This window comes from Mandrillus leucophaeus, unplaced genomic scaffold (assembly GCF_000951045.1).
Source record: "Mandrillus leucophaeus isolate KB7577 unplaced genomic scaffold, Mleu.le_1.0 Scaffold2, whole genome shotgun sequence".
Classification (NCBI taxonomy): domain Eukaryota; kingdom Metazoa; phylum Chordata; class Mammalia; order Primates; family Cercopithecidae; genus Mandrillus; species Mandrillus leucophaeus.
The window spans coordinates 10,870,882-10,897,347 of NW_012102031.1; the positions used below are offsets into that span (position 1 = coordinate 10,870,882).

The 26,466-nt window shown below is 45.1% G+C and overlaps 1 protein-coding gene across 1 annotated transcript in view; it reads left to right on the forward strand.

Annotated features, from left to right (window-relative positions):
• The window catches only part of SYN3 (synapsin III), a 613,179-nt gene that overhangs the window by 194,081 nt on the left and 392,632 nt on the right, over window positions 1-26,466 (forward strand). The window contains exon 5 of the mRNA XM_011978990.1: window positions 22,570-22,729. Coding sequence (XP_011834380.1) covers window positions 22,570-22,729 — 160 coding nt within the window. The remainder of the gene's footprint in view (window positions 1-22,569; window positions 22,730-26,466) is intronic.

Here is a 26,466-nt window from a genome sequence, read left to right on the forward strand (position 1 = left end):
AAAAAAAAAAAAAAAAAAAAAAAAAGGAAATCTGGATGTGAAGAATTCTGTAAATCCTCAGAGAATGCTGAGGGCTCTTCAGGCCTCCTTATAGAGAAGAGGAAATCACTCAGTGGCTGGAGTGGGATGTGGGAAGACCTGGGAAAGTACAAAGAAGTGACAGGATTTGGAAGCCATGGGAAGTACGAGAAAAATCCATCAGGGCCCAGCATAAGCAACAGAAAGTATTGTAGGGATTTTATGCAGAAAGGTGCTTGAGACATGGCTTTAGGTTTTGAGAATGTCATCAAAAGGACTGGAGAAGTGGCCTCCAGGAAGCTTCTGAGCCCTGCAGAATTGACCCCCCAGATGGCCAACATGTCCATTCAAGAGCCCTCTGCCATAGCTGGGATTCAGAAAGCAAAGTCTGGAAGCTGCTGCCACCTCAGCTCCTCGTTGATACCTAAGAAACTGGAGCAGGGCCCTGGAGAAACCACAATCCCATGCAGTCAGGTCTTCAGGAACTTGTCTGAATACAGAGAACAGCCAAAGAGGTGGGAAGTGATTGTGGTCTCAGTTCTGCCTCCCAGAGTCCAGCAAGTGCTTCCAGTTGGCTGAATCTGCTATTGTTAGGCTCCCAGCTGCAAGGCAGTCTAGGAAATGAAGTTTTTACCATTGCATCCTTTGCAGTCCAAGAGGACATGCTAGCAGGAAGGTGTAATGCCAGCCAAATGAGCATCCATCCCAGGAGACACAAGGGGAGGTCTTATGTATATATATAAATAGTTCTTATAAAACAATTAAGATGGATATCCTAATCTAAAAATAAGCAGTGGATATAAACAGGCAACTTGTTTATATCCAAGAAGAAGAAGTGGCCTGTGAAAAAATAGGTTAAAAAGGTGCTAAATTGGCCGGGCACAGCGGCCCACGCCTGTAATTCCAGCACTTTGGGAGGCCAAGGCGGGCGGATCACAAGATCAGGAGATAGAGACAATCCTAGCTAACACAGTGAAACCCCATCTCTACTAAAAATACAAAAAATTAGCTGGGCGTGGTGGTGTGCACCTGTAGTCCCAGCTACTCAGGAGGCTGAGGCAGGAGAACGGCGTGAACCCGGGAGGTGGAGCTTACGGTGAGCCAAGATCGCGCCACTGCACTCCAGCCTGAGCAGCAGAGCGAGACTCCGTTTAAAAAAAAAAAAAAAAAAAAATGGTGCTAAATCAGGCCAGGCACAGTGGCTCACACCTGTAATCCCAGCATTTGGGGAGGCTATGGTGGGAGGACTGCTTGAGCCCAGGAGTTTGAGACCAGCCTGGGCAACATGGGAAAATGCTCTATAAAAGATACAAAAATTAGCCAGGAAAGGTAACACACACCTGTGGTCCCAGCTACTTGGGAGGCCAAGGTGGGAGGATTGCTTGAGCCTAGAAGGTCGAGTCAGTAGTGAGCTATATTTGTTCCACTATACTCCAGCCTTGGCAACAGAGTAATACCCTATCTCAAAAAAAAAAAAAAAAAAAAAAAAAATCTAACTCTCAGTAATTACCCAGGGACAAATGGAGGAAACCAGGAAATTTTTTTTAGAATAAAAAAATATTAAACATCAATTTAATGTTGCTCAGAGTAGATGAAACTGGCCTTCTAGTAAATTATTGATAAACATGGAAATTAATACAAATATTCTGAGAGAACAGTATACCTTTATACATTCAAAGCCTTTGATTCAGTAAGTAAATTCCCTACTAATGACTTCTGATAAAAAGTTAGGAAAATCCAAAGAGATATAGAGGCATTTTCCCCAGGAGCCTTTGTAATATATTTTTAAAAGTCTAAAGGCCCAACAACTGTGAAATACTAGATCCTCAATAAAAGGATCTAAAAGTTTATATTTTGGTATGCAAAGATCCCTGGATACAGTCAGTTTAAAAAAGATTACAAAATGGCATATGGGTATAATTCTGTTTTATTTACAAATATATGCATTGATTTGTTTACATATTGAAAATATGAGAGGGAACACATTGAAGTGTAAACATTGTCTTTAAATCCTGGGACTACTGCTTTTACCCTCTTCTTTATACCTTGCTGCGCTATTTGATTTTATTTTCTTTAAATAAGCATATGTCACATTTATTAACAGAAAAATTCCTATAAATGGTTTTGTTTGTTTGTTTGTTTGCTTGTTTCCTTGTGGAGGAAAACTTGGGCCCTGAGAAGCTTGTTCTACCCTTACCCCATTCCGGAAGCTTTAGAAAGCAAACCCTTCCGAGGCCCCCCTGAAGCAAGGGTGTTTAGAACCCAGGAATGGAGCTAGGGGCAAAGGTGAGTAATTACAGTAGGGGCAAGAGGAGTGGTGAGGAGGGAGATGAGCTAATTTTAGCCTCCCTGATAGAGAGTTATTCCAAGATCCCTATACTCCTCTTGCACATGCTTAGCTCTGTCCTGCAGCCTCCACCCCAGTGACTGCAGGGCTGACACATGCACTAATAGACTTCAGATTGTAGTAAAATGCTTGAGATCTCTGCTGCTTTAAATAGAGGTGTTTGGCACCCTTTGGGATGCCACATCTGGCAAAGCTGGGCTCCTCAGCACTCACCCTACTTTGAGGCCCAGTGATGAGACCACTTGGAGGGCCAGCTTTCCCTTCAACCTCAATGTGGCTAAGGCAAAACTCATCATCCCCTAAACTGGGTAATACATATCAAGTATCCCTCATCTGAAATGCTTGAGACCAGAAGGGTTTTGGATTTCAGATTTTGGAATATTTGCATTATACTTAGCAGTTGAGCAACCCTAATGAAAAAAATCCAAAATGCTCCAGTGACCATTTTCATTGAGTGTCATGTCAGTGCTCCAAAAGTTTTGAATTTTGGAGCATTTCGGATTTCAGATTTTCAGATTTGAGATGCACCTGTACCTCCTGCCCATGAAGTCTTCCATCTCAAATTCTGGGGGTGTCTTGCATTCCTGCTTCACCCCCTCTGTTATTTAACCTTTACCTTCTTTCTCCTTCTCCTCTATTAAACATCACTGATCATCAGGAAAATGAAAATCCAAGTTATAATGAGATGTCAAATTAAAAAGACAGTTGAATCTGTCAGCGAGACTGTAGAGTAACTGTAACCCTCCTCCATTGCTGGTGAGGATGTAACATGGTATAGCCCCTTTGGAAAATAGTTTGGCTGTTTCTTATAAAGTTACATATATAGGCACCATGTGATCCAACCATTTCCCTGCTAGACTTTTCCCCAAGAGAACATGATTTAGAACAGATTCTTAAAGCATACTGTGTGGGGCCCTTTATCGAATCATATAACTTTATCTCTAAGTGACCTTAAAAATAATAACATCAAGACTAATAGTTCTCTTTTATTTAGTGTCTACTAAATGCCAGTCATATTATATACATACGCTTTCCTAAAACATCCCTAGGGATGGCAATATCTTGAGACTCAAATAGCCACTTGACAGAGCAGATATCCAAAAATAGCCAACAAGCATGTGAAATGATATTAAACATCATTAATCATCAGGAAAATGAAAATAAAAACTCTAATGAGGTATCAAATTAAAAAGACTGACAGTACAAACTGTCGGTGAGGCTGTGGAATAACCTTCCTACATTGCTGGTGGGGATGTGACGTGGTGCAGCCTCTTTGGAAAATAGTTTGGCAGTTCCTTACAAAGTTAAATATATAGGCACCATATGAGCCAACCATTCTCCTCTAGACTTTTCCCCAAGAAAAATGAAATATGTTCTCTAAATGACTTTTATAAGAATCTTCATAGCAATTTTATTCATCATAGCCCCAATCTGGAGACAACCCAAATGCCTGTCAACTCGTGAACAATAAACAAAATGTGGTACATGCACATAAGGGGATGCTTCTTGGGGATAAAGGGGAACAAACTACTAAGAGATGTATATTAGTTGTCTACAAACTTATCAGCTTCAAACAACACATATTTATTACCTCACAGTTTGTCAGGGCCAGGGGCTGGGCATGACTTAGCTGGGTCTTCTGTAAGACTGACATCAAGATGTCATCTGGGGCTCAGTTCTTATCTGGAGGCTCAACTGGCAATGGAGCCACTTCCAAGCTCACTTGGGTTGTTGGCAGAAGTCATTTTCCTGTGACTGTGAGATTAAGGGCCTTGGCGTCTTGTTGGTTGTCAGCGGGAAATTGTACACAGTTCCTTTTTTTTTTTTTTTTCTGAGACACAGTCTCGCTCTGTCGCCCAGGCTGAAGTGCAGTGGAGTGATCATAGCTCGCAGCAGCCTCAGACTCCTGGGCTCAAGTGATCCTCCTACCTCAGCCTCCCAAGTAGCTGGGACTACAGATGTGCATCACGACGCCCAGATAATATTGTTTATTTTTGGTAGAGATGAGGTCTTGCTATGTTGCCCAGGCTGGTCTTGAACTGAGCTCAAGTGATCCTCCCACCTTGGCCTCCCAAAGTTCTGGGATTACAAGCATGAGTCATGTGGGCCTTTCCATGGGTCTTCCTATAACACGGCAGCTTGTTACTTCAAAGCAAGGGAGAAAGAGAATACATCTGGAAGCAAGACTGAGACTTATCTGATGTAGCGTTATCATGGGGTGCCCACCCATCTCCTATGCCATATTCGGCAAGCCAGTCACAGATCCCACTCCCTCCAGGGGAGAAGCACGTGAGGACTTGAACATGAGCAGCAGGGTCCTGTGGGCTGCCTTCCAGTCCATACTTCGTAGCACATAACTATGCAGACAAATCTCAAAGCCATTATGTTGAGGAGAAAAAGACTAGAGACAAAAGAGTACACATTTCATGATTCCACTGACATGAAATTCTAGAACAGGCAAAACTAATCCACAGCCACTGAAAGATCAGTGGTTGCCCAGGGCCAAGGGAATAAGGGGCAGGGGATTGACTGTAGAGGGACACAAGGCACCTGTGAAGGTGACAAAAGTATATCTTTTATTTGGCATGATGATTATATGAGTGTTACATTTGTTGAAGCAAATCAAACTGTACATTTCAAATAGGTGCGTTTTATTTTATGCAAATCATGCCTCTATAAAGTATATATTTTTAAATGACCCTATGAATTGCACATTTTTATCCCCGTTTTTACCGATGAAGAAACTGAAGCTCGAAGCGTGTCCAGAGTCACACAGCTGGGGGAGCTGAGATCCTAAGCCAGGTCTAACTGCAAAGCCCCTTCTCTTTTCTTTTATGCATCACCCCTAATTCTCCTCGAAGATGCCACTTTCACAAGGGAGAAAAGCGAGGCTTGGGGAGCGAAAGAAACATTCTCAAGACCTCACAGAAGCAACTGAGTTCTCAAGCTTATGTGTTCTGATTCCAGGTTAAGGAGTTACCAGACCCCATTAAAGTCTTCTAGCATATTTTAAGAGTTACTGTTGCATTTTTAAAGTTTACCCATGTGTGTCATTGAAAACACACTTAGTAATATTGTTCTTGAAAACACATAAGCTTATGAGCCAGTTCTTTACAAGAACAACATATGACTGTCCATGAAAATAAAGGTTTCAGAAGGTGTGCTGTCTACTGCTGGTTTCCCGCCTTCTTTCATGCTTGCCAAATCCTGAGTTTTTTCAGCTGTTTGATGGCCATGTGCTTCAAGGAAACATAGGCCCCTCTCTGGTGCCACGAGGTGAATCTTGGTTCGTTTCAGCCAGCTGCGGTTATTCTGTTCCCACTGGGAAAGGTGTTTAGAAAAGGGAATATGGGCTGGGCACGGTGGCTCACACCTGTAATCCCAGCACTTTGGGAGGCGGAGACGGTTGGATCACATGGGATCAGGAGTTTGAGACCAACCTGGCCAACATGGTGAAACCCGTCTCTACTAAGAATACAAAAATTAGCCAGGTGTAGTGACGGGCGCCTGTAATTCCAGCTATTTAGGAGGCTGAGGCAGGAGAATTGCTTGAACCCAGGAGGTGGAGACTGCAGTGAGCCGAGATTGCGTCACTGCACTACAGCCTGGGCGACAGAGTGAGACTCCATCTCAAAAAAAAGAAAAGGAAAAGGAGTATGATGCAGTTCTGACCAGGGAGGCCTGAGAGGTACCTGCTGGCAGGATTCTGGAACATCCATCATGCTTCTTAAAAGCGACACAAGAAGGAGGCTGTTTTTCACAGGCATGAGGGTATGGCCCGGGGTGCTAGGGTGACTCCCTGATAACATGAAGGAACAGAATGAGAACAAAAGTCCATCCTTGAGAACGGGAGTCAGAAGGACACAAAACATTTCGATCCTTGAGTCTGACATTGAGCCTCTGATTTACTTGGCCCTGTGATTGCCCTAGCTCAGTGATGTCAGCTCATGCATTTTCTTTATTGATTTAGTCATCACTGTTATTTGCAGCCAAAATCATCTTCATATTCAGAAGATATAAGCGGATACTGTCAACAGTCTTTTTTTTTTTTTTTTGCACCCAACTCCCTGGTGCATAAAATTCTTATGAATGCTTTTATGCACGACAGTCCATTCAAAATTAGTGGCAGGCAATTGAAATTATACAGTATGTGAGTGTTAAGATTAGTTTCATTCTCAGAAGTGTTTGTTCATAGCTAAAACTTAGAAACAACCTAACTGTCCATCTGGAGGGAACTGGTTAAATAAATGAGGGCAGAGCCATATAATGAGATACAGTTATAAATAAAGAATCATCTCCATTTGTACTAATATGAATTTTTTTTTTTTTTTTTGAGACGGAGTCTCGCTTTGTCACCAGACTGGAGTGCGGTGGCGTGATCTTGGCTCCCTGCAACTTCTGACTCCCTGGTTCAAGCTATTCTCCTGCCTCAGCCTCTTGAGTAGCTGAAATTACAGGCGCCCGCCACCACAACCAGCTAATTTTTGTATTTTTAGTAGAGACGGGGTTTCACCATGTTGGCCAGGATGATCTCTATCTCCTGACCTCGTGATCCTCCCGCCTCGGCCTACACAAGTTCTGGGATTACAGGCATAAGCCACCGCACCCGGCCGTGAAATGATTTTGAAGATATGCTACTTTGAAGAAAAACAAGTTAGAACAGTGTACAGGAGACCTTGAAATCCGTGGACATAGAAAAACATCTGAAGTTTGTTGCCTCAGTTCTTTGTGGATTGACTTATGTGATTCTCTTAGCAACACTCTGAAGTACATGTTATTGTTACCATTTTCTTTTTGAAAGATGGGTAAACTGAGGCATGGAACTGTTAACTAGTGTTCCTGAGATCCTACAGTTGTTTAGTCGTAGAACGGGGGCGTGAGCCCAAAGTCCATGCTCTAAACATGCAATTAATCGACCCCTGGGGCTATTGGAAGAATTAAATGAGCTCGTGTGTTTAGCCAGCGTTGGCCTTAACCAGTAGTTCTCAAAGGGTAGTTCATGCTCCAGCAGTGTTAGAAATTTATTAGGAGTATTTGTTAGGAGTATATTTGTTTGGAAATGTGTTAGCTTAGAAACGTTTCCCAGGTTTGGCCAGACTTTGTTTTACGTGATAGCTGCATGCTGATGTGTTTCTTGGCTGGTATGAGTATATGAAGTCCCACCTAGCAAGGGAAAGAATAAGTCCCAGCTAAAACTTGAGGAAACATACCTAAATATTGTTACCACCTTGCTTTCTTGTCCAGCAGCCATTGATTGGCCACCACTATGGACTCAGCAGGAAATTATCCTGTAGTCAGTGATGTCTGACATGAGCTTAGGAGATACTAAGATTCCACTACTACTCTGAGGCCGGCTGGTGGATCTGTACACACCAAAACTTGCCAAATGATTCTTCTCATCAACTTAGCTACGCCATAGGACAGGAAACTCAAGCCCCTTTCCTTCCTCGGTGCATTTCACATAAGAGATGCTCAGTAAATGTGCCCTGAATGGAGATATCATCACAGTTCACCTGGTAGCAGCTATCTTTTTTTTACAGAGAGAACCTAACAGGAGTTCTCATCTTTGGCTGCACGTTCCAATTACTTAGAAAGCTTCTAAAAATTCCCAAACCCAGGTGGGCACTTCAGGTCAATTCTGTCAGAATATCTTGGGGCAGAGAAGAGTTGAGAATGGACTAGTTTTGAGAGCTCCTTGGGTGATTCCAATGTACAGCCAAGATTGGCGAGCCACTAAGCTAGAATGAGGAGGGTTGATCTGACAACTGCCAAACCAGCAAAGACACACAGCCCCAGACACAGTGGGTAAAACCCAGAGGGCTTTCTAGAAAGCTGCTCTAACCCTCTGCTTCTTTTGATGGGCATGGGAACTGAGCTGGAAGCCACCAAGATCCTGTCTTAAGGGGTTCCCAGGTTCCTGTCCACAGTGGAGGGTGCAGCTGGAAGCATTTATGCTGGAAGCCCTGACTGGGTGATGGTCCTAAAAATTACTGCCATATGTCTCCAGCAAGGAAGGCAGGGCCCACATTTGTTTCCTGCACCTTCCGTAGCCTCTTTACATAGCTGCTCAATACTCACCCATAGGGGCTCCCTAAATAGCTCCCTTTAGTGTCACAATTTTACTGAGCTTCTAGATTCCTTGCATTTTGGCCAGACCCTGGAAATTCAGAGATAAATTCAACATCACCACTCCCTGGTGGAGTTCACAGCCTGGAGTGGGAAACGGGAAGTAAATCAACCGCTAGGATGTGACATGATCAGGGCCTGGTGGAGAATGGTTCAGAGAAGCGAGGGCTTAGAGGAGTGGGTTGGGGGGCCGGGGGAGCTTCAGAAGGCTTCTGAGGAGAAGTGGTAATGGCGCTGAGGCTTTTTTTGTTTTCTTTTTAAATATTCATATTAATACAATATTCATTCAATATTGTAAAGTTTGGAGTAATCTTAAACATAGATAGTTGAACACACTACTTTGACAAATATTAACATTTTGCCATGTTTGCTTCAGATCCTAAAAAAAAAAAAAAAATTCTGAACTATTTCAAGCCTAGAAAAAGTACAGAGAATAATTTAGCAAACACTCATAAACTAAGGTGGTTAAGACAGCCGCTCTGGAACCAGGCTCCTTGCATCTGCCGTGTGACATTGGAGAGGCTGCTTGTCCTCTCTGTGCCTCTGTCTCCTTTAAACACACACTTCAAAGGGCAGCTGTCAGGATCAATTAAGGTAATGCTCCGAAAAATACGAATGCCCAGCGCTCTTAAATGCTAACTGTTGTTTCCCTTATGTTCACAACTGAGCTTGTCAAATCTTAACATTTTGCTGAATTTGTTTTAGATTTTTTTTAAATGAAAAGAAATATAATATCGTAGGTACTTTTAAGGACTCCTATCTACACCATTCCCTACACTGATGACAGACAAAAGGTTAGCCAGGCAGTCAGGGTGGGAAAGTCCCTGTTAGAACATAGGGACAGGAAAGGCCCTGGCTTCTGAGGAAACCCTCTGGTGTGGTCAGAAAGGAAGATGACCCGACTGATGGGCAGGGGAGGAGGCTGGAGAGGCAGCCGCAGCTTGTCAGGGAAGACCATCAGGCGTTTCACCTGCAAGCCCAGGTCCCTTCACAGACAGACGACACGTCTTGCCCTCCCCTGTCTCCCAGGAAACCTTCAAGGTTCTTTTTTTTCTTTTTTCGAGATGGATTCTGGCTCTGTCGCCAGAGTGGAGTGCAGTGGCACGATCTTGGCTCGCTGCAACCTCCGCCTCTTGGGTTCAAGTGATTCCCCTGCCTCAGCCTCCGAGTAGCTGGGTACTACGGGAACCTGCCACCATGCCCACCTAATTTTTGTATTTTTAGTAGAGACGGGGTTTCACCATGCTGGCCAGCTGGTCTCGAATTCCTGACCTCAGGTGATCTGCCCTCCTTGGCCTCCCAAAATGCTGGGATTACAGGCGTGAGCCACTGCGCCCAGCCTCGAGGTTCCTTTTCACGTCTCCTTACCTTTTTTAAAAAAAACTACCAAACAATGGATAAAATAAAGAAAGCTCACCCACTCTTGCCCCTCAACCTGGAAAATTCCATCCTGTGTCAACTAGCTTTGAGGGAAGGTGGAGAACCTAGGGAACCAGCGAGAAGTGGCTGGGCCACCTGAGATCAGCGCCACCGGGGTGCTCTGGGGGCGGAGATGGGTGACTTAGGGTTGTGGGCCAGGCAGGAGCGTTTAGCATCTTTTGGGCCCAGCTTCTCAGGCTTGTACTGAGGAAGCGGCTTGGGAGGGGTGCCCTACGAGGCAGATATTTCCTGCTGAGCGAGCTGATAAGTGAGCCCTCTGACTAGTTCAGCAGTTAACCCGACAGAGCACAGATGTGGCCTGTCAGACAGAGATATGTGTAGGGAAGGCCTTGGGTATAAGTACATATTAGCGCCTGGCCTGGGTTTGAAATGTGCTCTCCCATCACCCCTCGGCAGTACCATCATTTTTCATCTCAAAATGGACTTTCCTCTTCCCCTACTCCTCTCTCTTCCCCTCCACTCCCCCAGCATCCGTTCCAGCCGCTGCCGAGGAACAGCTGCTCTGAGGCCCATCTCTCATCGGCTGCCTTATCTCTCGGATGAATAATGTTCCCCTTCCCCAAGCAGCAGCCTGGCAGGAGGCCCGCCCCAGCGCTGAGCAGACTGCTGACAGCACTGGAGCTCAGGCAGCTGTCGGAGAGCAGGGCTGCCCCAGGCCCCCACGTGGGTGAGGGCTAACCCCTCTGCCTCCCGAAGACATGCCACCCGAGGCTCCATGGCCCTGGTGAGCTGCAGCTCACAAACTCAGCCCTTCCAAGCACATCTCAGCAGTCCCTAGGTGCAGTTGCCATGCTGGGTGCTGAGGAAACAGGCGTTTCAGACATGGGCCCTGTCCTTCCGTGGCGAGGGCTGTTTACGAGACACGCGACTTGTACCTAGCAGTACAGACCTCTCTACTTAGTAGTTCTTAGGAACATACTGACTACTCCAGGTTTCAGTTATCCTCATCTGCAAAATGGGCTAGTAAGAGTGGAGTGTAAATGCTTGTAGGTTCTCTGCTCACATCCTCTTTGCCAGCCAGTGCCCACAGCGGCTCCAGGTGTCATGGTAATGCTGTATCTGTGGCCTTCTTCATTTCTTGGGCTGATGGTAACTGCATCCCTGAGACAGCTGAGAGGGTAAACCCTCTCCACCACCACCCATCAGGGGGTCAGTGGCTGATTGCTCTTGGGGATACAGAAGCCCATTGCTCTTTCCTCAAAGTGAGACACCTCCATGGTACTGTTTTTGCCCCAGAGCCCCCCTGTGGACCAGGTCAAGGCCAGAGCTTCTCTAAAACAACATCCCTCCTTGGCTTCTTCCCCTTTCTTGTGGTGCCACCCTCACCCCTTACAGTTTTCCTGACGAGCACTCCCTCCATGAATCACTGGCTTGCAAATCCCTACTTTAGCCTCCGCTTCTAGGGAACCCAGCCCAAGAGAAGTACCTACTTCACAGGGATTTGGGGTGAGGATGCTCTGAGATCATGTTGAAACGCCCTTTGCAAGCGTCTGGCACTCAGCAAGTACCCAATAGTGGGTAGTCGTGATTCTTACAAACCAGTAACACCTGACAGAATGTAACAGGGGAGCTCAGACGCACAGCTTCAGTGGGAGGTGGAAGTCGAAAGCCTTGGCTCGAAGTTCTGGCGTGGGAGACAGTCATCCCAGGAAGGTCCCCCAGAGGTCACATAGCCCAACTCTCCTTTGACCAATCAGGAACCTGAAGCTGAGAGAGGAGAAGCAACAATCTCAAAAGACACAAGAGCAGAGCTGGGACTAGGAGATGTCTTGATTTTTCCCACCACCCTTGTTATTTTAACCACTTTCTGATCCTCTGTTTTCAGTTACTTTTATTTAAAAAAGCATTGATGACTTTATGTGGACCAGGACTCTGAGAAGGGAAGCCATTTCCATTGTGGAGCCATTTCCATGTGGATCCCCTGAGTACCTACTATGTGCTTAACACCAGCTAGGTACTCAGGAAGGGCTCACAAAAGTATATTCTTATCCTTATTGCTGTGGTGTGAATGCCTGTGTTCCTCAGAGTTCAAATGTTGAAATCCTAACCTTCAAGGTGATGGTATTAGGAGATGAGGCCTTTGGGAAGTGATTAGTCATGAGGGCAGAGTTTTCATGGACGGGATTAATGCCCTTGTAAGTAAGAGGCCCCGAGAGAGCTCCCTTCCCCCTTCGACTATGTGAGGACTCAGTGAGAATGTGCCATCTGTGAACTAGAAAGGAGGCCCCCCACCTCCCCAGCGTCACATCGGTTGATGCCTTGGTCCTGGACTTCTCAGCCTCCAGAAATGTGAGAAATAAATGCTTGTTGTTTATAAGCCACTCAGTTTATGGCATTTTGTTGTAGCAACTCCAAGGGACTAAGACACTTAGTGATTGCAGAGCGTTTTACTGTTTTCAAAGTTTGTGTTGGTTACCTTTATTTTTTTTTTAACCAGTCGGTATAGTGATTTTCAAAAAAATTTTTAAGGCATTGTCAACATTTAAGTTATTGAGACTTTGACATTAATATCCAGATTTAGGTATCTTTTGAAAAGTCACAAGGGCCATGCAGGACCCTCATTCCCACATGGCCATAATGGCTTAGACCTTAGACTGGGCCCACATTTGCTTATTCATCACTCCTGGTTTCTCCCTCCTCATCCTCCACAGAGGCTTCCTTCCACTAGCTGCCCTTTGTCTTAGTGGTTGTGCCCCTCCTACAGAAAGTGAAATATACCTCATACTATTGAGTGGCAAAATGAAAGACACGTGAAAGGATATGCCTGCGTCCAAAAAATGTCGAAGAGAGCATTGTGGAAATGAACGATATTCTTATGTGCTTTATACGGAAACAGAGAGTGTGTGTGAGAAGAGAAAACCGAAGAGGCCCACCTCACTCAACCATGATGGTACCTGCTTGGCCCCCTGGGGTAGTAGCAGGGAAATCACATAACACTTAACACTCAGAAGTATGGACCCTGGACTAGGCCCGGGCTACAGCGAGGAATAAGATGAGGGATTTGTGTTGAGGATTTAGAAGCTGAAGGTCTGTTAAGGTGTCTCAGGCATGAGGCATTGGAGGAAAAAACCAGAGTGGAAATGAGGAATGGGGAGTGTAGGGACCAATCCTAGACACTTCTGGAGGGAAGATTTAGCAGCTCTGGTGGCTCCTTACTTAAGGAATGTCAGGGAAAGAATTGCACATGACTTCAGGGTGATGGATGCCCAGTTCCTGGGAGCATGACAGACCTTTAACATAAGTCCTCAGATCCACTTTGGGGGAAGCTGGTGACTTGGGGTCCAGTCACGTTGAGTTGGAGGTGATGATGGGAGGTTCAGGGTGGTGGAAGGTGCTAGTTGCACGGTGATTGTGCCCACAGACTTCGAAGCCCAAAGACTTGCACTCTAGTTTCAGGTGGACACCTTCTTGGCTGTGCTTCATCTCTCTATGCCTTTGTTTCTTGAAAAATGAAGCTATTGTTATCGTATCTACCTTGTAGAGTCATCGTGAGGATAAAGATAACATAAGTAAAATCCTAAAAATGATTCCTGGCACCAAGGAAGTGCTCTATAAATCTGAATCACTTTCATTATTGCCTTTGAGGACAAGGTAAGGGAAGTCCCTGAATGGAGATGATTCCATGAAGCAGAGAACCAAAGATTGAGCCTTGGAGAAGAGCTGCAGTAAGGGAGAAAACAGTGAAGGAGCTGGGAGTTGGGAAGCAAGGTCGGAGAGTGTCTTCGAGGCAAGGTGGAAAAGGTTTGCAGAGGAAGAGGACAGTGATCATGCCTCAGAAGCCACAGAGAGCAAGAGGAGCTCTGCAGCAGGGCTTCTCTAGCAGGGTGCATTTCCACCCAGGGGACACTTGGCAACGGCGGGAGACATTGCTTGTTGTCACAACTGGGCATGGGAGTGCTGCCGTATCTAGTGGGTAGAGGCCAGAGATGCTCCTAATATCCTACGAGGCACAGAACAGCCCCCCACAATGAAGAATTATCCAGCCTGAAAGTGTCCATGGTGCTGAGGTTGGGAAACCCTATTCTAGAGCCAACAGACTGTGAGGTTTGACTCATGGTTCCATCACCAATAACTGCGTGACCTGGGCGAGTTCCTTAGCTGCTCTGTGCCTCGGATTCATTGTAGGTTTTCCTTGTTAGGTTTAAATGAGTGAAGTTATACAGAGGGCCTAGAGCCCCATCGTATTTTACTAGAGCCTCATTGTGTTTTAGTTGTAATTAGAAATTGGGTAAGGTAAGGACACAGAAGAAGCCATCTGATCTGGGGGTTTCACACTTAGAATTGACCTCAGAGCGATTGTATTGGGGTGTAAAGGGGCTAACAGCCAGGTGCAGAGGGCACATTGGAATTGGGGCCAGTAGGCACAGACTGCCTTGTCCAACAGGCATAGCAATGGACAGAGGAAGGGGAATGACTAGTTAGAGCTGCAAGACCAAGTGCCGGGGACTTATTTCTCATCTCTCTCTGTCTGTCTGTCTGTCTGTCTGTCTGTCTATCTATCTATCTGTCTATCTATCTATCTATCTATCTATCTATTTGTCTTTCTACTGTCTTCTATCATCTGTCTATCGATCGATTGATCATTTCTCATCTATCTGCCATCGCTTTATCTATTATCTATCTACTTATTTATCTATCTATTTATGCATGTGTACCAACCAAAAGTTTTAGTAAATGCACAAACTGCGATATCATGAAAATGGAAATTTCAAAAGAAGAGAAATCACCTGCCACCTGACTACCTTAACAAATGAGTGGTTTTCCATCTCTCCTTCCAGGCCTATCATTTTGACAGTGCTTTAGTCATAAAACAGGTCCTCTTTTCTATTGTTTTATGTCACATGAAATTGTACCATAAGCATTTTCCATGATGTGACTTCATTGTTACATTTTCCTTTTTTTTCCAGAATGAAGATAACCTCATTGTTTTTTTCCTGATTGTAAAAATGCTCTATGCTCTTTTTTTTTTTTTAAACAATGCAGGCAGTACCAAAAAGTATGAAGAAGAGTGTAATAGTTCCCATTTCCCATCTCACTCTTTAAGGCTAGCATTTTGGTGAACATCCATCCGAACAAATCTCCATGCATTTATCAATTTGTTGACTTCCTCCTTCTTTTATGTAAATATGAATACGATTTAACTGCCAGTCAATTTGGAACCTTGAAGTGAAGGGTTTTTTATGGTTGGGGTCTGCTATGGTCTGAATATGTGTGTTTCCCCAAAATTTATGTGGAATCCTAACCCCCAGTGTGATTAGGAGGTAGGGCCATTAGGAGGCGATTAGGTCGTGAGGTCATCAGCCCTAATGAATGGGATTTGTGACCTTCAAAAGGGACCCCAGAGAGCTGCCTTGCCCCTTCTGCCATGTAAGGACACAGTGAAGAGCCAGGAAGGCGACCTCACCAGAGACCAAGTGTGCTGGTGCCTTGATGTTGGACTTCCCAGCCTCCAGAATGTGACAAATGAATTTCTGTTGTTTATAAGTCACCCCGTCTATAATATTTTGTTCTAGCAGCCCAAACACACTAAGTCAGGGTGGTTGTTTTAGGAAGTGGGGAACAGGGCCATGCATGGTTGTACATCAGAACAAAGGAAGCCAGCAAGTCCTGAAAGATACTAGAAAAGGGAATAGTGGGCACATGCAGTGTGTTAGTTTCCTGAGGCTGCTATAACAAAGCACCACAGGTTGGGTGGCTTAACAACAGAAATTCATTCTCCCATTATTCTGAGACCAGACGTCTGAAATCAAGACTCCCATGCCATGCTCCCTCTGAAGGCTCCAGGGGAGGATCCTTCCTTGCCACTCCCTAGTTCCTGAAGGTCACCAGCAATCCTTAGAATTCCCTGTATTGTAGACACATCACTCCAATCTCTGACTCCCTCGTTGCGTGGCTTTCTCTTGCCCTGTGTGTGTCAGTTTCTGAATTTCCCTCTTCTCCCAAAGACATCAGTCATTGGGTTAGGGTTCACTCTCCTCCAGTCTGACCTCATCTTAACTTGATTATATCTGCAAAGGCCCTATTTTCCAAATACGGTCACAGTCACAGGTACCAGTGCTTAGGACCTCAACGTATCTTCTTGGGGACAACAGTTCAACCCATAACATGTGGGGTTCCCAGGGTGATCAGGAGGAATAGGATAGAGCAAGGACAGAGATTCACGGATTTAGTCTCTGAAGTGACAGGGAAGGAAGAGACCAGGATAAAGATACCAGGATTCTGAGGCTGAAACAAGAGACGGGGAAGCTTCCTTCCTCCAGCAACTCGTGTCTGTGTTTTATTAACCTCCTAGCACTTTACAAAGAGGGCCCCTGGATTCAACAGAGAGCCGGGCTGTCTGTAAACCCCACCGGGCCCCTTCCCCACCGGTGTGCATCTGGCAGCTGCTGTGGGGGCCCCACAGGCCTCCCTCCTGCATCCTGTTGTCTGCTCCTCACCAGATTCTTGGTTGGCTGCCACCTAATTTCTTTTTGGCCTGGGCTAATTTCTTGCAGTCCTCGGGCTGGCGGGAAGCATCACTAATTCCCAAAGTCCTTCCATATGGGCGATTCAAACCCCTCCATCTGCAAAGCATGCACATTTCCCCGGCTTGATCCTTACAGAATAGCGATCACCCTAAGTCTGCAGGAGTATGGAGCTTGTTTCAATATTTTGAATTCCCCATCCCCGTTCGCTGGTTTACTTGGTTCCCTGTGTCCCCTTCCCCCCAGATTTGCTACCCAAGGTTGAGCTTTCCAAGGTGGAGTGTTAGGGAGAGTGTGGAGACAGTTAAGAGAAAACGTGAAGTCTCTCTGCCAGTTGACATGGACGTCAGAAAGTCTGGAGCCTTCCCAGGCCTGGCTGGAATCAACTCTGGGTGTGATGGGTCTCAGCATGTGAACAAAATCAGCATGAACATCACCCTTTGCCAACCTGGCTCTTGGGGACCAGGGGACAGTTACGAAATAGTGGTCAAGTGACTGAGAATAATGAGGCTTCTGCTCATTAACTTAGGTCTCAGGCAAAGCCCAGCCAAGAGCTGTTCTTGCCACCACAGGCCTCAGCATATTTGGGGGAATTATTACACTTCTCCAATGGTTAAGAGTCACTTCACCTCTGGCCTCCAGCTTTTTGACGCTGCCGGAAGCATTCAGTAATCCCCCAGTGACGCGTCACCTGTCCCATCGTTACCCTTAATTATTTCTTGTCCTTGATTTCCTCTCAAGCGTCAACAGCCACTTCTGAGAAAGACTTGGGATCAGGAACCCAAATATTATAGCTCATATTAAGGTTAAAGGTTATATAACAAGAAAACCCAGCTACAGCTTGTGGCCAGGATGTGCCAGTTTGTGTGAGATTAAAGGAGACCTTACCCAGGCACGAGAGACCCAGGTCATGGGCTCAGTGGGACTCCACGGCAGGAAGAGAAGGAAGGGGCTTAAAGGGTTGGGGGATTTCTTTTCTTTTTTTTCTTTTTCTTTCTTTCTTTTTTTTTTTTTTTTGAGACAGATTCTCCCTCTGCCGCTCAGGTTGTAGTGTAGTGGCATGATCTCAGCTCACTGCAACCTCTGCCTCCCTGGTTCAAGCAGTTCTTGTGCCCCAGCCTCCCAGGTAGCTGGGGTTGCAGGTGTGCGCCACTATACCCAGCTAATTTTTTTAAATATATTTTTTGTAGAGATGGGTTTTTGCCACATTGGCCAGGCTGGTCTCAAACTCCTGGCCTCAAGTGATCCGCCTGCCTTGGCCTCCCAAAATGCTGGGATTACAAGCCAGAGCCACTGCATTTGGCTGGCTCATCTAATATTGACAAGTGTCTTGCCTCCCTCCTTACCTCTGTTCCCAGCTGGCACTTCTACTACAAATGGGATTTCTTCATGTAACAGAAAATGGTCTCCCATCAGCCCAGCTTACATTACTTCAGTGTCGCTGGCCACTCCTGTCTTCCGTAGCTCAGATACAACACGCCTGAGAATGTTCTCACAGGCCCATTTTACATCAGGGGTTCCATCCTTAGACCAGTTACAGCCCAGGAAAATGTGGTTCTCTGATCAGAGAGGATTTCCCCATGGGCTCTGTTTCTAGAAAAAGGAGGGGTACAGAGCAGATAAAACCAGCACAGTCCACTACACCCCCAACCACGAGGGCACATTCATTCAGTCACAGGTGTCTTCCCCCTGCCTGAAATACTCTCCAAGCCCAACCCACTTGACAAACCTCGGCTTTTAAGACCAAGCCTTCCAGCACACACTTGCTCACACTCATCCCTTAACAGAGTTGAATCCATCCTTTGGGCCACCTTTGCCCCTTGTACATGCCTCAGTTATTTCACTCACTCGCTCACTCACCCACTCACCCACTCACTCCCTCCTTTGTTAATTTAACAAATGCTGGCCGGACATAGTGGCTCACGTCTGTAATCCCAGCACTTTGGGAGGCTGAGGCAGGCGGATCACCTGAGGTCAGGAGTTTGAAACTAGCCTGGTCAAAATGGCAAAACCCTGTCTCTCCTGAAAGTACAAAAATTAGCCGGGTGCGGGTGCACGTGCCTGTAATCCCAGCTACTCCAGAGGTTGAGACGGGAGAATTGCCTGAACCCAGGAGGCGGAGACTGCAGTGAGCCAAGATCGCACCATTGCACGCCAGCCTGGGCAACAGAGCCAGACTCTGTCTCTCAAAAAAAAAAAAAAAAAAAAAGTGCTTAGGGCATGTTGCACCCAACTCCTGTTGGGTTGTGAGTTTCTTAAAAGCAGGAATCATCCCTGTCATCTTGGGATCTCCAACCTTTGCCAGAGTGCTTGGCCCACTGTCAGGGTTTGGTAACTACTGGACGTCACAACCTTAAATATTGGGGTGACTGCAGGACTTGGCCACCCCCTGGCCAGATGGAGAACCTGGGGTGCTGGGTACAGAGGGAGGAACTGAATGCCACAGGTTGCCCAGATCAAGTCAGTAATTTCTCTATGGGCGTTGTAAATCCATCATACCCTAGACTTTCAAGAAGGACTCTGTGCCTTCTGTAGCAGTGAATGGCAGAATTCAAACTATAACACATGCCTGGTTTGACCTGATATATTGTGCATGGGAAGTGGTTATTTTTCACATGTTAGATCTGATACTCTTAAGAGGTCATGGCAGCCAACTTGAATTCCCTGTGGTTATGAATTTCTTCGTAGTGTTACTTGTTACCTTGTAAGGCAGCCCTATAAGGGGCAACTCGCTGTCTCCTGGCTACTTTGTCTATCAGTCTAGTTTTTTTCTCTAGGACCACAGGGAAAGTGATCCCTCACCTTTCCAGTGGCCATTTCACATCATGTTCATTCATTTATTCATGTGTTTATATATGCATCTATTAATGCAATCATTCATTTAAAAACAGTTTTAAGGCCTATTTTGTTCAAGACAGTCAAGTCCTCTGTTCCCATTGAGCTGACATCTTTAGAGAAGAGAACTAGACAGTTAAGCAACTAATCAAACAAACAGGAGAAATAAAATTGTCACAGAGCCATGAATAAAGAAAATAGGGCAAAATGAGGGTTGGGGCAAATTTTGATAGAGTAGATAGAACGATGGCTTTGAGGACAAGGCACCTACACACAGTGTGGGAGAAGAGCATCCAGGGAATTGAAGGAAGGGAAGGTGGTCAGTGTGGCTTGCGTGGCAGTGAGGGAGGGGAGAAAGATAGAAAATGAAGATGGAAGCCTGGGCAGGGTGGTTCATGCCTGTAATTCCAACACTTTGGGAACCTGAGGCAGGAGGATCACTTAAGTTCAGAAGTTCAAGACCAGTCTGGGTAACAGCAAAATCTCATCTCTACAAAAAAAAAAAAAAAAAAATTAGCTGGATGTGGTGGTGCGCACCTGTAGTCCTAGCTACTTGGGAGGCTGACATGGGAGGATTGCTTGAGCCCAGGAGTTTGAGGCTGCAGTGAGTGTGATGACGCCACTGCACTGCAGCCTGGGCAACAGAGTGAGACCCTGTCTCAAAAAATAATAACTTTTTAAAAAGAGAAGAAAATGAGGATGGAGTGGCAGGCAGGGGCCAACCCATGTGGAACCCTGTAGCCATGATAAGGCGCTAATGATCTCTTGTCAGAAAGAGAGAAGCCTTTTGAGGGTTTAAAACAGGAGTGATGTATAATTTTGCAAGAGCACTTTGAATATGGGGTCTTGAGGTAGATTTCCAAATCTGTAAAGACAACGAGGAGCTGCCTGCTACTTTTATTTTGAGGAATCAGAAAGGTTCTGATTTAGAGGTGAGTTTTGGAAGCCCTGGAGAGAGAGAGCACCATAATACCTGGAGCCAGAGTCGAGCATCCCAAAACAAGTCATGGGATTCTCCTCTTGGAAGGTCATCTTGGAAGGACATCCTCCTTTTCTAGATAGCCAGGTTTGGTATTCTTTGTTTTTCCCATGTCTCTCTTATGAATTCTCAGCAACGGGGGAAAAAATAGGAGGCAAGAGACCTTTCATTATTTCCTCATGGAGAAGGATGTCTTATCCTTCGCTGCCACTGCTGTCTGTGATGGAACCCACGCTGCCAGGGCGGAGTGGAAGTCTCATTGTCAGAACCGGGGTCATGGACAATGTATTTATGTGTTGTTTTTAAAGATGCACATCCATTTAAAAAAAAAAAAATAGACAAGCATCTAGTAAAAACATTGCCACACATGTTGGATAAAGGGCAGTATCCTTAATACAGAGAACTCACCTCAGTAGGAAACCAGAGGCCCTATTTTGTTTTGAATGGAAAAGGATGTGAACAGACTTTTACAGAAAAGAAAATGCAGATGGTTAATAAAAAGTGTTTAATTTCACTAGAATCGGAGAAATGCAAACTCAAACAATAGCAGGATACAGGGTGTCTTTCGAGGGGGAATTCTGTTGTCAAATTGAAAAACAGTATTTTTCAAAAACTGCAGTGCTGGTGAGGCTGTAATGAGATGGACACTCAAAAACAATTTGTGAGATGCACCTTAAAAAGGGGACTTTTTTGGGGTATCTTACAAAAAGCTTATACTCTTTAATCCATTAATCCCACTTCTTAGGATCTATCTTATGAAAATAATTTAAAATAATGGCACTGATTTGTATGTAACATATTGGAAATAGCCTATGTGATAATAGTAAATGATTGGTTGACTTAATTATGATATATCATTCAGTGAACTATTGTGTAGAAATTAAAAATTATATTTTGGAAGATATTTTTGGTAGTAGAGAAAAATATTTATACTATTATGTGGAAAACATTAAAATAAACTAATAGAAAGTATGGAGCAATTATGAATGTGAATGCATACTATATACATTGAAATTGATCATTGGATCAAAAATGTGTATACAAAGGTTGTTAGGAGTTTCCTCTGCATTGTAAAATTGTGGGTACTTTGTTTACTTCTTTGTACATGCCAAGGAATTTTTATTTTGTTATGCACAAGGAGTGTGTATTACTTTTAAAATCAGATAAAAGTAGCAAATGGTTACAAGTGCTCCCTATTGCCCCAGCCTGGGCAACATAGCCAGACCCTGTCTCTGCAAAATAGAAAGCAGTAAGTGCACCTTATTGCCTGTCAGAGACACACCCACAGTCTCCCTTCATTCCTTCTTCCATCACTCTGTTGCTGTAATTCCAAGATTCTAACCCTAACCCTAACCACAGTATTCGTATACTGTCATACCCTTTTGAATGTCAGCATCATTTCTACAGTGAGACTGATTTTTTGTGTGTGATTTAAAAGTAAGGAATCCAAAAATAGTTTGATCTTTGGCGGTATGAATCAAACAATGTGTGAATCCTCCTGGGGCCCTGTGATGGAGTCAAAAGCATGTGGACTTGGAGCCAGATGACCTGAGTTCACATGTGGCTCTCCTGCTCCTGAGCTTTGTGATTCAAAAAGTTCATAATTTCCCTGGGCTGCAGTGTTTCCATCTATAAAATAGGGAGATGGTCCAGACCTTTACCCAAGTCTGTTTGTGAGCACTCATCAGGATCCTATCTGTAGAGAGACCTAGCAAATAGCCTGGCATGGACTTGGCCATCAAATCCATACTCTTGCTGCTTTCCAGAGGTGGCTACTGGAACAAAAAAAACAAGACGTGTTGGTTGATTTGAGATCTGCAGGAACAAGAGCTGGAGCTGTGAGGCTACACAGACCCGGCCCTACTGCCTCTCTGCAGCGTATCTTTTTGAACCAGTGACTTAGTCTTCCTGAGGCTCAGGGTGCTCGTTTGTGAAATGGGAGTTGATGACAACACTCACCTCCTAGGGCAGTTGTCCTCACCATAGATAATACATACATTCAGTAGAGTGCGTGGTACCTTGCAGAATCTCAGTTGATTCACTGAGTTATTTGATATATTTTTTTCTGGTTGCAAGTGAAATACATATTCAATGTAGGGAATTTAGGAAAGAGCCTTTGAGAGAGAGAGAGAGAGAGAGAGAGAGAGAGAGAGAGAACGTATATAGTGCTTCCAGCCCTTTGACTTGATGGTGGAGTAGCTGTGCCTTTGCACCTAACCGCCCTCATCCCCTGCCCTCTCCCCATTCTGAACTAAGCTGCCGGCCTGCAGTCAGTACTATCATCCCCAGCAAGCTGTGGCCGGACGCCCTGGTGTTTCATCAATGCCCCAGTGTGGTAACACGGCTCTTGGCTCTCTCAGCAGATCCTTCAAGCCAGACTTCATCCTGGTCCGCCAGCACGCCTACAGCATGGCCCTGGGGGAAGATTACCGCAGCCTGGTCATCGGCCTGCAGTATGGAGGGCTGCCTGCTGTCAACTCTCTCTACTCTGTCTACAACTTCTGCAGCAAGCCCTGGGTGGTAGGTGACAGGGCAGGCTGACCTGGAGGGATCTGGGAGGCGGTGGCTAGCCTCCCACTCTGCGACAAGCCCACTCCCTAGCACGGAGGCCTCAGTAGTAAAAATTCTTATTTAAGCAACTGAACTGAACTTGGATCCTAGGGCTCTTATTGGAATTGTTGCCTAACAGTTATATTAATGTTATATTTTATATATTATTATGATAAATATTTATACACCGGGCACGGTGGCTCATGCCTGTAATCCCAGCACACTGGGAGGCCAAGGCAGGCGGATCACCTGAGGTTGGTAGTTGGAGACCAGCCTGACTGACATGGAGAAACCCCATCTCTGCTAAAAATACAAAATTAGCCAGGCGTGGTGGCGCATCCCTGTAATCCCACTGTAATCCCAGCTACTTGGGAGGCTGAGGCAGGAGAATCCCTTGACCCCAGGAGGCAGAGGTTGTAGTGAGCCGAGATCGTGCCGTTGCATTCCAGCCTGGGCAACAATAGCGAAACTCCATCTCAAAAAAAAACTTTATAATAAATAAATATGTATATATTAATATATACATATATATTATACGTTACATGTAACATATGATATATTACATATATGTAATAATAATTGATCTTTGTAATATAATACAGTGATACAATATATACTATTAATATATAACAAAACATGTTGTTATATAACAACATATTATGATATAGTGTTACATTATAACATTAGTCATAAAGATGTGCCATATTGTTTTATGAACATTCTATCATTATTGTTGTTAACAGCAGACCCCATTTATTGAGCGCTTACTATGTCCCAGAAAACTATGCTACCTGGCACTCATACTGTCATTCGCATGTGAAGTGAGTGTCACCCCTTCGTTTTACAGAGACAGAGGCTCAGCTTCAGGCCAGTTAAGGAACTTGCTCAGTGAGTGGTGAGGCCAAAACTTGAGCCATCTATCCCCAACACCCAACATTTAATTTCTCTTCTTTTATTCCTTAGTTTCAGTCATTCATTTCATTTATTTGAGTTTCCATCCAAATGTTACCTATAAGAAAGACCTCTTAAAACACTACTCCTCAGCCCAGCATGATAGCTCACGTGTGTAATCCCAACACTTTGGGAGGCCGAGGCAGGTGGATCACGCAGTCAAGAGATCGAGACCATGCTGGCCAACATGATGAGACACCATCTCTACTAAAAACATAAAAATCAGCTGGGTGTGGTGGCGCATGCCTGTAGTCCCAGCTACTTGGGAGGCTGAGGCAGGAGAATCACTTGAACTTGGGAGGTGAAGGTTGCAGAGAGCCCAGATCGGCCACTGCACTCCAGCCTGGAGACAGAGCAAGACTCTGTCTCAAAAGAGAGAAAAAAAAAAAATACCACTCCTCCACTTGCTCAAGTACTCTCAAATCCCTTACCCTGCTTTATTTTTTTCCTAGATACTTATCTCCACCTAGAATGATAAATTCATCCATTCGTTTGTACATTGTCCGTCTCTATGATTAGAAGTTATTCATTCACGCAACAAATACTTCTTGGGCACTTACTGTGTTTCCGGTACTGTCCTAAGTCCTAGAAACATAGCAGTGAACAGCTCAGACCAAAATCCCTGCCCCGTAGATCTTACATTCTAGTGAGCAGGGGCATGTGTGGTGCTTTAATACATATGCAATATGTCCTGTGATCAGTGACAAGGGGGAAGATCAAGGATGGAAAGAGGATGGGTAATGTGGAAGCTGGGGGGTATGTAGATTGTGCTCTGTGAAGCTCATAGCTGTCTGGTCTGTGGTGTTTTGCTATCTCTCTGTGTGACCACCCGGTGGTGTAGGGTTGTAGTTGAGAGTGTGAGCTCTGAAGCCAGATTCCTAGGTCCAGGCTTCTCCACTTATGAGCTGTGCTACCTTGAGCAACCCCCTTAACCTCTCTGAACTTAGCTTCCTTATTTAGAAAGTGGTGATAGTAATAGAGCCTTCCTGGTAGGGTTATGATTTAATAGATGAAAGTGCTTAGAATGTGGCTGGCACAAAGTACACACTCAATAAATGGTAAAAATTATCACTGCCTTCGGTACTTGAAACAAGTTCCATGTAGAGTTGGGACACTCAGTACTTACTGAATGGCTACATGCATTAATTTAATAGGTATGGGTAGACTTTACCACTATTGTCATGGCCCCGGTCTCCTTCTCATTCTGCCCTAACTGGGCTTTTTGGCCAATGGCATCCAAGATTTTCAAGTCCCACTGTTAGGAAAGGGTCCTAGATGGTGTTAGCCCTTCCCCACCTTTTTCTGCAGTTACCACGATAGTAGCAACCACCATTCAGCAGAACTAACTGTGCACTATCCTGAGCCCTTAACATGCATATTGTGTTTAATTCTCAGCACCCTTATGAGTAGGAGTGCTAATATCTCTATCTTACAGATGAGGAAACTGAGGCTTACATAGCTAGTAGTAAGTGGTAGAGCTAGGCCTCTTCAAAACTCATGTGCTTACCTGTGGAATCACTCTCCCTTTCTGGACTCCAATTTCCTTGTCTGCAAAATGGGGGACCCCACACACACGTATCATTTTCCATATTTCTGAGTTCTCCTAAACCTTCCAAGTTGACCCCCCATTGTGCTGCATCTGAAGGCCACCCCACAAGGGTTTGCAAACCAGTCCTGGGCGGATGCAGAAAGTTCCTAGTTACTCTGTTTTCAGTGTCCAGGCTCTTAGTATTGAGTGACCTCCAAGTCAGCTTGGCCACTCCTTTAGCCACTGGGCATCCACATGGGACCACAAATTCCAGTTGATTCCTTTACCTTGTTCAGAATCTGATTTGCTCTTCTCTGCTTATATCCACCAGCAGCTCTCCTTCACCTTCTGGGTGAATTCTAAGCTTTCTGGTCAGGCCTTTAAGGCTGGTGGTCCGTGATGGATCACGCTTTGACCTCGTCTCTCTCATCATCACCTGCAACTGACACCACAGCATGGCAGCTGCAGAGGGTCTCCAGCACACACTAGTCTCAGTGCATACCTGGAGGGCCCTTTCTCCTTCTCTTATGTCGTCTGCTCCAGGGAATCATCCTGACTCCCTACTCTCTCCCGCTTCCAGGTCCCATCACCCACTATGCTTCCCTCCAGCAAGACATTAGTATCACAGCCATGCACCTGCAGCCTGTCTTCCCTCAGCCCTTGCCCCCCATGTTCAACTTGTTGCTCTGATAATAAAGCATAGTGATAGAGCTCACCTTCGAGCTCTGGAGGCAATAGCTAATATCTGGCAAAGCAAGTAAGTGTTGAAGCAGGAGGAGAGAGCAGTGGGAAGGAATGTGGCTTGAGCTGTTGGAAATGAGAGGGGTTGCAACAGCAGAGAAAATATTTATTAATAATAACACCTAGCATTTTAACATTGCTGTGAACAAAGCACTGCCTTTGGCACACTGTATCCTTACAACAATCCCATGAGGTTGGATCTCCAGTTTACAAGTGAAGAAACCAAAGCTCAGAAACCTGAATTGACTTCCCAGGTTATACAGCTAGTAAGTGGCAAAGCAAGAATTAGAACCCAGGGAGGCTGGATCCACATCTAACACCATTAATTACCATGCAAAGCTGCCTCTCTAGAAAGAAGACATTGCAAGCAAGGAGCAGGGCATGAACATCAGCAGGTGGAGAAGGACCTTATGTGAAATGCTGAGGCTGTAGTAAGTGCTCATTAAATATGGTTGAACTGAACCCAGTGTGCTGCCTACTTACTAGG